This window comes from Diabrotica virgifera, chromosome 9 (genome assembly GCF_917563875.1).
Source record: "Diabrotica virgifera virgifera chromosome 9, PGI_DIABVI_V3a".
Classification (NCBI taxonomy): Eukaryota; Metazoa; Arthropoda; class Insecta; order Coleoptera; family Chrysomelidae; genus Diabrotica; species Diabrotica virgifera.
Genome location: NC_065451.1, coordinates 74492162 through 74504420, shown reverse-complemented (window position 1 = coordinate 74504420; position 12259 = coordinate 74492162). Strand labels below are relative to the sequence as shown.

General features: G+C 36.9%; 1 protein-coding gene across 1 annotated transcript; it reads right to left on the bottom strand.

Annotated features, from left to right (window-relative positions):
• Positions 1 to 7711: 7711 nt before the first annotated feature.
• LOC126892454 (aldo-keto reductase family 1 member A1-like) lies at positions 7712 to 11917 on the bottom strand. The gene is made up of 2 exons (XM_050661986.1): positions 10867 to 11917; positions 7712 to 7762 (listed from the first exon to the last, which is right to left on the bottom strand). Exons 1-2 carry the CDS (start codon positions 11825 to 11827, stop codon positions 7758 to 7760), a joined length of 966 nt encoding a protein of 321 aa, XP_050517943.1. The 5' UTR covers positions 11828 to 11917; the 3' UTR covers positions 7712 to 7757.
• Positions 11918 to 12259: the final 342 nt, after the last annotated feature.

The following is a 12259-nucleotide window of genomic DNA, read 5'->3' as shown; positions in this document are numbered from 1 at the left end:
TCGTAGCTCAAATTAACTCTCGTCAAATAACGGTCACGCTGCTACTGCCTTTTTAGGCGCCCAGCTAGCAAACCACTTATTGAAAATTTTTCTGAAGGTAATACATGGTCGTATCTACAATAAAAGCGAGAAATACCTGGACGACACATAGTTTGGTTTCCGTAACGGGTTTGGAACGAGAGTGGCACTGTTTGGAATGAACGTACTTGCTCAAAGATGTCGAGATATATCTGTAGACATATACTGTTGTTTTATTGACTTCCAAAAGGCATTTGATCGTGTTAAGCACTCTATATTGATCAAAGCTCTAAAAGACATTGGCTTGGACGGCAGAGATGTTCGAATAATTGCAAATTTATATTGGTATCGAACAACATCAGTTTTAGTAGATGGTGTGGAATCACAGGCTCTTAATATTAAAAGAGGAGTACAGCAGGGATGCCTCTTGTCACCCCTGCTTTTCAACATTTACTCCGAAAGAATTTTCAGAAAAGCACTTTTTGAAAAACCAGAAGGAATACTTGTGAACGGTGAAGTCATCAATAATTTTTCGATATGCGGACGATACAGTACTCCTAGCTTCTAGTTAAGAAGATCTCCAAACACTACTTGATAGTGTCGTTGAGAGTTGTAGGGAGGCAGGTCTAGATCTGAACATACGGAAAACCAAAATAGTCGTAATAAGTAAACAACAGCATATAAAACCGTCTATATATGTAAATAATAGCAAACTTGAGCAAGTTGATAAAATCGTTTACCTTGGACAGCAATTAAATTGTAACGCAGAAAGTCACGGCAAAATTAGATCTAGGATAGAGCAGGCTAGAGCCGCTTTTAGAAGGATATCCAAGGTGTTATGTAACAGAGACCTAAAATTGGCATTGAGGATCCGCCTACTTCGCTGCTATGTTTATCGGTCTTACTTTATGGTGTCGAGTCCTGGACTGTAAATAAAATCGATCTAAATCGCCTTGAGGCTTTCAAAATGTGGTGCTATAGAATAATTTTAAAAGCTTCCTGGGTGGAGAAGATTCGAAACTCCACAATACTAGAACGTCTCAGCAAGACTACTGACATCATAAAAATCGGACATGTAATGAGAGGTCCCAAATATAGGTTGCTACAAAATATCATGCAAGGAAAAATAGCAGGCAAACGCAGTCCAGGACGAAGAAGAACCTCATGGTTGATTGCGAGATTGGTATGGTGTTGATACAAGCATGCTATTTAGGGTGGCAGTGAATAAAATTAAGATAGCTATGATGGTAACCAACGTTCTGAAAGGACATGGTACATGAAGAAGAAGAAGCTAGCAAAGTCGCAGTGGCCATGATGATTTCCAATCTCCGCTAGAAGTGGCATGTGAAGAAGAAGAAATAACGGTCGAATCCATTAATCATACTATAATTATTAGTATAAAGCGGCGTTTAGACGCCGCGATAAATGCGAGCAATTTGTTGTAACGATAAATTGCTACGGTTTATTGATTTTTTAAAGCTTGTTTAGACGCTGTGATATATTGTCGCGATTGATTATAAACTGAAACAACTCGATCATTACAATAAATTGATGCAATCCGTGCAATCCAACTATAATTCCGATAAATCGCTGCAATGTATCGTTTTCAAACAACGATAAATTGAAACAACTCAATCGATATAGATAAATCCGAGCAATTTATCGATATCGATCGAGTTGTTTCATTTATCGTTGTGTGTAAACGGTACATCGCAACGATTTACCGGAATTGGAATGGGATTGGATTGAGATTGGTTCGGGATTGCATCAATTTATTGTAAGGATCGAGTTGTTTCAGTTTATAATTAATCGCGACAATATATCGCAGCGTCTAAACAAGCTTTTAAAAAAATTAATAAATTGTAGCAATTTATAGTCAAAATAAATTGCTCGTATTTATCCAGGCGTCTAAACGCCACTGAAGCCGTGAAATAAGGTGACTATCTCACCGACACTATTTAACCTGATATTGGAAGTAATAATCAGGAGGACAAACTTTGCAAACAAAAATATTAATACATATCAACTTCAACTAGTAGCTTATGCAGATGATCTAGTCATCATAGCGAAGAAAACGACGACACTTACAAAACAGTTGAAAAATTAGATAAGGAAGCGAAGAGAATAGGGCTAGAGATAAACCAGCATCAAACAAACTACATGACGATAGGGAAAGACGACACAATAACTCAGGAATAGCTAATACATAACATAGAACCATCAATTTAAAACTGCATCCACCTTTAGCTACTTGGGAGCATCAATAAGGAAAACCGGAAAAGAGAGAATCGAGGAAAGAATTCTGAAAGGAAAAAAGCATATGGGATGAACAGAAATGTGCTGAGAAGCAATACTCTAAGTAAGAGAACAAAGATGAACCTATAATATAAGACCTTACTAAGACCTGTTGTTACATGTGGATGAAAACAACGACGATTAACAAGAAAGAGGAAGATGACTTCTGAAATTTGAATGAAAAATAATGAGAACAATACTGGGCCACAATGTAAGAAGAGAGGGAGAACTAAGAATGAAAACAAATGCCGAAATTAAGGAAGTATTAAAAAGAGAAAATAGAGTCAGATACATAAAATCTCTTCGCTCAGAATTTATAAGACATATACAGCGACTCCCACAATCCTTTCTGTTGAGAAGGATAAATAACTGGACACCGCCATGGCCCAGATGTAGAGGAAGGCCCAGAAAAAGATGGCTGGATAATGCAGAAGAAGACAAAAGAGCAATCAATGTGAAAGACTAGAACATTCAGTGCAAGGACAGGCAGAAATGGATAAGAGTCACGGCAGCAGCGGCAAAGACACACAGCAAGCTATAAATGATAGAGGAGTAATCCATTTACCCAAGAATAGAATTTTGAACGCCATGGCATTAGCTATAATCCCTAGAATGAAGTTGACCATTAATATTTCCTCTACTTGGTTACTTGAGACAATTTTTATGTATTTGTGTGACTATTCATCACTTTTGTTCATATTAAAATATCATCGCAACCTGGTTTTTTGTAGTGTACATCCAGCCGATGCCGAAAGACCGATTTTTGCTCTAATCTCGTTCCAATTTCCTTGTAACGCTAGTAGCAAGGAGCCCGTGAAACTGTCAAGAATGCCATTTTGAAGTTAATTGCAACTTCGGATGTTCTTAGATGCAGGAAAAAGACGTTAACGCGATCCGATTGTGGTAATCAAAGATCTACAGCGTCGTCGAACTTGCTGGGAATATGTGCGGAGGAAATGCCCGAGTAAAAGAATTTAAAAAATCTTTCAATTCTATAAAAACTTACTTATTTTCTTCTCTGAAGGTATTTATTGATACGCGTACCATGATTAACTAATTAGAATTATTTTAATCACAAAAATTGGAATAAATCCTTTGTAAAAGGTATAAAATTTATTAAAATCCCTAAAGGGCTACATCAGAACAAAACGTTTTCGATTTTATTACAAAATCATCATCAGTGTAAGACAGTCTGGATGCTAGCTGAGCCACCAAAGAAATATAGGGGTAATAACCCTTCAAATATAAAATTTATGCTTTACAGATGCATATTTACTTAAAATGCCTTGTGATGGGCAAATGGCAACAGGAATAATGCCCTAAGGTAAGGTATTTAAATTCCCAACATGTGGGATGCAAAAAATTGAGTTGTTTAAAGTCATCGAAATGTAAACAACTCAATTTTTTGCATCCCACATGTTGGGAATTTAAATACGTTACCTTAGGGCATTATTCCTGTTGCCATTTGCCCATCACAAGGCATTTTAAGTAAATATGCATCTGTAAAGCATAAATTTTATAAAATAAAAATGTATACCATTTTTACTCTGCTGCAATGTGAAGGCAAAACAATCTTACTTTTCAATTAGAATACGGAGTGCAGTCCAGTCCCTTGAATCGCGATTTTTGGCTCTTATTGGAGCCTTCATCGGAAGGAACGTAGGCACTGTTCTCCATATTTTAACTGATTCGTATCGAGAGGTTTTCCCACCCATTGCAACTCAAGTGATGATAGTAAGTGGCTAGCGCCATCTGGCATTGAAAGACGAAGTAGTTTTCAATACTAATAGTAAATTATTAATATTGAAAATATTAAAAATATTACTAAAAGATTTTTAAATTGAAAACTTATTGGTACACTTTCCTGGTGACACCTCCAAGACTTCTACAATTTGCAAGTCAAATGGATGCTGCAGTGAAGACGAGAGGGAAGGAATTCTACACTATGCAATTCACATCCCCCGTCTGCAGCTGGTAAAGTTCCAACGGAAAAATGCACCTAGTTACTCTACGGAGTAATACGACTATAAAATAAAAATGTATACCATTTTTATTCAGCTGCAATTACTACTTCGTCATAAATTTTATATTTGAAGGGTTATTACCCCTATATTTCTTTGGTGGCTCAGCTAGCATCCAGACTGTCTTACACTGATGATGATTTTGTAATAAAATCGAAAACGTTTTGTTCTGATGTAGCCCTTTAGGGATTTTAATAAATTTTATACCTTTTACAAAGGATTTATTCCAAATTTTGTGATTGATGGTATACAGCCAACTACAGGAAAACTTTTCTTTCCTTGTGGATTTTATTTTATTCAACTTTTTCCTCTTCTTCTTTAAGTGCCGTCTCCCAATCGGTGCGGTGGTTGGATATCATCATCATTCTCTTTACTCTATCTACCGCTGTTCTGAAGAGTTCTATAGAACTGTATTTAAACCAATCCCTTAAATTCTTCATCCATGACACTTTCTTTATTACTATATTCCTTCCGCCTCTTATCTTTACCTGTATTATCAGTCTTAACACGTTATATCGCTGTCCCCTCATTGCGTGTCCCCTTTCTTATTTTTATTGTGTTTATTATTTCGCATTCTTTGCCCATTTCTCTCAAAACTTCCATGTTCCTTTTCTTGTGTGTCCATTCTATTCTAAGCATCCTTCTGTAACACCACATTTCAAATGACTGTAGCTTATTTTTGTGTTCCTGCTTCAATGTCCAGCTTTCAAGTCCATATTGCAGTGTCGAGAACACGTAGCATCTCAAGTCTCTTACTCTCAGTTCTAATCTAAGGTCTTTGTTGCAAAGAATTGTTCTCATTTTTACGAACGCCTTTCTTGCTACTTCTATCGTGGTCCTTATTTGTGTTCTATTTTAAACAACAATCAATCTTAAGGATATACAAAATTCTTAACTACTTTTGTCATCTCGTCTCGAAATATGGGCTGAAACCGCCGTCATCCCTCGTACGCTCTGCAGAGGGCTTCGGCTGTGACAGACAAAGCACCCCTGCTTAAGAGCATTTTGGCTATGGCTTATTCGAAGGTTGGTATGCTAGCCTTGAAAAAGACTAGTCGTTTCTTACATGACAAATGCTAACTTTAATAAACGCTAGCGATTTCTCTACATATACGACGTTTGAACTTAATGTTTGAAATGAACTTAATAATCAAAGTAAAACACCAGACTTAGAGTTTAAAACGCCAGCCGCAGAGCCTGAACTAGAAATAGGGCGCAGAGTCCCAGCCGGAGGGACTCCCAGAGTGTTCCAGGCTATGTCCGCGGTGTTCCGTAGTCTAGTGTAAAGTTTGTTTAGCAGTAAATGGTCGATTTCGATTAGTACGGTCGTAAATATTATTAAATTTATCTGACTTGGCCCATTGTTAAGACCGTCCGGAGCGATAAGCAACCGAGGTAGACAGAGTTGGTCTTTTGACAATTAACACTGACTAGACGGCACTATAATAAAGCAGGACAAAGGCTTGACAATTTTACCAGGAAACATATTTAAATTTTACCTGAAACCGGGCCTTTTATACTATTATCGGTTAACCCAGGATGTTTATAGTCGGTACTAATTGAAGTCAACCATTTACTGCTAAATAAACTTTAACTGCGCCTACGTGGTGTCAGGAACGACATACGTGTAGGGCAAGCATTGGCTGGCCTACCTTGGGACCTCCGTAGATTCTGGGGACTTCCCACTTCGGAGAAAACTAGCTCGTCGAAGGCGTATGGCACAATGAAGGCTTCCGGTTCTGCAGGAGCACTTGATGGTGGAATGTTAGGTTCGGCAACACTAGCTGCATTTAGTGGTGTCGCCTTCGGTGTGGGCTGGCTATGGAGTAAGTTCGAAAACCGAGTTGGGCGCCATGTCGTTCTGTCGGAAAATAGGGTGTATTACGCCTCGTACCCTCTGCAGAGAACTTCGGAGGTGGCAGTCGAAGCCCCCTCTGCTTAACACTATTTTGGCTAAGGCCTGTTCGAATATTGGTGGAAGACTAACCGTTTCTTACTTTACAAATGCTAACTTTAGTTAACGCTAACAGTTTATTCACATTACATACAGTTAAGTCCCTGAATCTTTACCAGTGCGTCATCATTTAAAGCATACGAAATAAGTCGATGAGTCGGAAATTGAAATTTACTAAACGCAACAGCAAGTCACTTACTCGTATGATTTAAATGATGACGCAGGGGTAAAGATTCAGGGACTCAACTGTATACGACGTTTAGTTATTAGGAAATTAATAATTAAAGTAAAACACCATGTTTAAAGTTGAAAACGCCAGCCGCTGAAGAATTTGAAACAGCGCGCAGAGCCCCAGAAATAGGTGACTCTGGGAGAGCCCGTGGAAGACTGACCTGCCTGACTTGGAAATCACCTCTTTTTATATCTGCAATTGTAGCGATATTTCAGGGATTTCCAAGTCGCAGGCCAATGGCAAATTGGAGAGGTGGGGCGATGCGCATCGACGCGTGCTTATTGGTACCTGGACTAAGACATGGCGATGACACTTTGAAGGACCGATAGGATTTTCTGGTCTCCAGACAAATAAACCAAAACCAAATTACTCCATGCTTAAGTCCGTGACATATTTTTGGTATACATATTGGTACCTAATTGTCTCCGTTGATCCATTAATTCGAGTACTTCGGTGGTCAGTCATTCTTCTCTTCTGGGTTCTTTCGTTCGTTGTTGTTAGATGTTGGTCCTGTTTAGTAAGTAAAGCATTCTAGAGTTTACCACATAGTTGTCGACTTCATATTCATCTTCCCGTTTTTCTAGAATAATAGTTCCCTTGATTTTATCTAGTTCTTTGTTAAGAAATTGGGATTAGGACGTTGTGATCTGAATTTATGTCCTTACCAGAGTATGTTTTTACGCTTAATATTGTAGGTATGAATACGCTACTTTTACGCCTTATGAAATATAATAATTAGAATATTTTGCTATTTAAGGTTATATTTACCTAGCGTCTTTCGTTGTGTATTTATTTGGGTAAGAACTATACAGTTTAATGTGTTTCCAGATTTTTTATTATTAAATGTTGTGTGCCTACCTGCTGATATACTTCTTGACTTAAGAAAAAATGGAACATAAAATACCTACCTTAGACAAACTTTTAGCAATCATTTATAGTGACGAAACTTTGCTAAACAACAGAAAAAATTGCGGAATTGTGAAGAATTTTGTACAGAAAGTGAAAAGCGAACAGGTACAAAGCTATCAGGAAAAGAAGAAGAAATCGAACGGAACTTTAAAATGGTAAAATGATCATCGTGAAAAGTAAGCTTGAAATATCTAGAATCCTTATCACAAAGCAATGAAAAAAATATCCCGCTATATAATATAAAAAAAATTAAAACGACACTGAAAAGTAAGTTTCTATATTAAGTAAGTTTCTATATTGTCAACTAAAAATATTAAAACATGAGATTTTAACCTTTACCAAAAGGATAAGCAGGATGGTTTTCAATATTTGGAAAAATCTTCCAGTCGACAATACGAGCTTCTTCACCGATATTCAGGCTTTCAAGTCTTTTCATTTCCTCGTCGTCTAAAACGAAATCAAACACGTCAAAATTTTCGCTAATTCTAGAAGGCGTCACACTTTTTGGAATCTTCTTCTTCTTCTTCTTCTTAACTCAGGCGAGACTCGTTAGTCTCTGGCACTTGGTCATAAGACCTTTGTACCAAACCCTGTTCTTCTCCTTAAACTTTAATAAGTCCTGTGGCCTCAACGAAGGCCAACAGTTTTCTTATTGGTAGTTTTAGGATCTCTTCTGGTTCAAACCTCATTTGACCAGTGAAGTTCTGCCTTACATCACCTAGCACACTGCAATGGCATAGTATGTGTATGGCAGTTTCTTCTTCCATTTCGCACTTTCTGCACCATGGTTTATTCACCTTACCTAGTTTGTATAGGTGATTTCTTAAACGGCAATGTCCAGTCACCATTTCAGTGACCGTTTTGATCTCTCGTTTATTGAGGTTTATCAAACTGTTCTAGAGTTTTTTTATCAATATTCTTGATTATTTTTTTAGTCTGGATTTGCCCTTGAGTGGTTCTCCATTTATTTAGATGATTCTTTATCAGCCATTTCTGAATCTCGTTTTTCATAGCATCTTTAGTGATGCCACAGAAAAGTTCTGGGCCTTCAAAAGTTTCTCTCGAGCCTTGTTTCGCTAACATATCTGCTCGTTCGTTCCCATGCACCCCTTCATGACCCGGCACCCATATTAAAGACACTTTATTGTCTTTTGCCAGGTTATGCTTTTTGGAATAATAACGATATATTTTTGCATTAGGAACCTTAGTGCTATTTGCGCAGTACTTCTTTGGTGCGATTTAACAATATCGGCAACAACGGGGTTGGTTAGAACGCTGAACAACTGTCTTTCTTGGAAACCAAGGCTCTTTAAAAATTTGTTATAACCAGGATTTCCAAGCGGAGAGTACGCAGTTACCCCAATTTCGTTCTGCCGACAAAACTAGACCAGTTCTGGTTGTTGTAAAAAAACGTTTAACTCTATATGAAAACTGGCTGGCTTTATCTCACAAAATGTCAGCAAATTCGCAACTTGACTTTTATTAAAATTGGACAGGCCGATACTTTTAGTTCTACAGGCCCAAATTTGTTCCTCCATTGCTTCCCATATGCGCCTGTGATCTTCTTCTTCGTATACTACAGTATCACCAAATTCATTCTTTCCGAAAGGAAAGTGGATCAAATATAAATCAACATACTCTACTGCCAATTTCTGAAGAGACTGAGTTAAATATTTTTCTACTCTGTCTCGATGAATTCCATGAAATGGAAGTTTGGTTGTGATAAAAAAGTCTTCTCTCTTTAATTTTCCAAAACAGATCCATTGAGATATAACCTTGCCAATTATATGTTCGTTGTTGTATACGGTTGCTGTGTCGATATGACGATAACCTACCTCCAAAGTTGTGTCCAACGCAAGTTACAATTCAAGGAGGATACCAGGGAAAGCGAATCAAAGACATATACAATTTGTAAACAGAGAAAAGAAAGCAATTTTAGTCAAATTATTAGATGCATCCGAGATGAAATAATAAAATACAAATTTACGGAAAGTATGTAAACAAGAGATGAAAAAATTATTTTGACAGTTTATTAAATGAAGAATTTAACAAGAAACCAGTTGTGTTAACGAAGACAGTAACAAACATGGTCACCAAAATATCAAACGAGGAACTAGATCAAGCAGTTCAAAAAATAAAGGAAGAAATGTCAGTTGGACCAGATGATATTCCTAGGGAAGTGTGGAGAGCATTAGGAGAGACAGGAACAAGTTGGCTGACAGGTTTATAGAAATGATGAAAGTTGAACAAATGCATAGTTATAACAGTAAATCCAATAAGATGTAGATTGGAGCTGGAGGGTCAGATAATAGAAAAAGTGCGATGGAGTTTAAAGATCTAGGCATCACACTATTCAGCTACAGAAAGCTCGAAAGAGAAATGGAAGATCAATAGAATACAGCAAACAGAGCCGCAGGTTGCCCGAATGACACAATATGAAGAAGGAAGATCAATAGAATAGAGCAAACAGATACAGGTTGCCTGAATGACACAATATGAAGAAATAAAATATCGTAAAAAAAGAAATGAAAGGCAGAATTTACAAAACAGTCATCAGACCAATAACACAGTGACATATGCGGCAGAAACACGACCTAATACAGAGAGGACAAAAATATTGCTCGAAATAGCGGAGATGAAAACCCTTAGAAAAGTAGATGGTACACAGAGCTAGGAGTACAGATTTACCACGGAGATGCAAGGTGGAGAATATTAATAACTGGGTAAGAAACAGAAGAGTAGAATGGAATGACCACATAAGCCGAATGACAACAAATAGAGTAGCAAGGACAGCGAGAGACGGTTCCTAATAGAAAGACGATCAGTGCATAGACCACGAAAACGACGAAACAACAACTAACTGGAGGCAAATTGAAAAAACAGAAAAAACATGTCTATACAAAAAGAAGAAGAAGGACAAATGCCTGAGGAATGGAGAAGCAGCCTGTTTACAAAAACCAGGAAACTGTACAACAATGTATAAACTACATGGTCATGAAATTACTTTCACACCGTGAAAATATGGGAAAGAGTAATTTATCGACGAACACGTGAAGAAACCGAAATTGCAAATCAACAACAGACGCACTTGGCATTATACGTAAGTCCATTGAAAAATACAGAAAAGAGAATCAAAAGCAAATATGGATTCAATGATCTTGGGAAAGCATGTAAGAAAGTTTCTGAAGAGATTATGTGGCAGATTGTGGAGGATTTTGCACAGAATATGAAAATGGAACAGGCGAAAGACTACCAGTTATTATCAGGAAAGGAAGAAGAAATCGTATTAAACTTTAATATGGTGAAATGATAATAAAACATTAGTTTAAAATATCTCGAACACAATGAAAAAAGTCTGCTATATGAAAAAAAACAATAACACTGAAAAGTAAGTTTCTATATTTTCAATTAAAAATTTTAACACATGAGACTTTAACCTTTACCAAAAGGATAAGCAGGGTGGTTTTCAATATTTGGAAAAATCTTCCAATCGACAATACGAGCTTCTTCACCTATATTCAGGCTTTCAAGTCTTTTCATTTCCTCGTCGTCTAAAACGAAATCAAACACATCAAAATTTTCGCTAATTCTAGAAGGCGTCACACTTTTTGGAATAATAACGATATATTTTTGCATTAAGAACCTTAATGCTATTTGTGCAGTACTTCTTTGGTGCGATTTGGCAATATCGGCAACAACGGGGTTGGTTAGAACGCTGAACAACTGTCTTTCTTGGAATCCAAGGCTCTTTAAAAATTTGTTATAACCAGGATTTCCAAGCGGAGAGTACGCAGTTACTCCAATTTCGTTCTGTCGACAAAACTCTACCAGTTCTGGTTGTTGCAGAAAAACGTTCAACTCTATTTGAAGATTGGCTGGCTTTATCTCACAGAATGTCAGCAAATTAGCAACTTGACTTTTATTAAAATTGGACAGACCGATACTTTTAGTTCTACAAGCCCAAACTTGTTCCTCCATTGCTTCCCATATGCCCTTGTGATCTTCTTCTTCGTATACTACGGTATCATCAGATTCACTCTTTCCGAAAGGAAAATGGATTAAATATAAATCAACAAACTCTACTGCTAATTTCTGAAGAGACTGAGTTAAATATTTTTCTACTCTGTCACGATGAATTCCATGAAATGGAAGTTTGGTTGTGATAAAAAGGTCTTCTCTCTTTAATTTTCCAGAACAGATCCATTGAGATATAACCTTGCCAATTATATGTTCGTTGTTGTATACGGTTGCTGTATCGATATGGCGGTAACCTACCTCCAAAGCTGTGTTCAACGCAAGTTCCAATTCAGTCGGGTCAGTAGCTAACCAGGTGCCGAAGCCTACAATGGGCATTTTATGTCCTGGTCCACAAGGGACAGGTTTAACAGTTTTCGCCATTTTACGTAGCAGGTTGTATTAGACTACCACATCTTTCATCGATATTTAACTTGTAAGAGCTGTTATATTTTGATATAATTTATTTGTCACTGTCAGTTTCACAAGTTATGGTTGTCAAAAGTAGTACATACATTGACATATTTTCTATAAATCTATAAAAATATCAATAGGAAATTTACATTATTATTTACATTATTTAACCAACAAAAATATTAAAGAAATATTCCAAATGAATGGAAATAAGCGGTAATAATCCCCTTAATAGCCCCTTAAAAATAAACATAATGCATAAAACTATCAACCAATTTAGTATTATGTTTATATGGAAAAACATAACATGGAAATGAAAGGTTAATGATAGAGCAAACCCAAATAGAAAAAGTAAAGACATACAAATATCTGGGAACCTGGGTTGATGACAAAAATGACCAA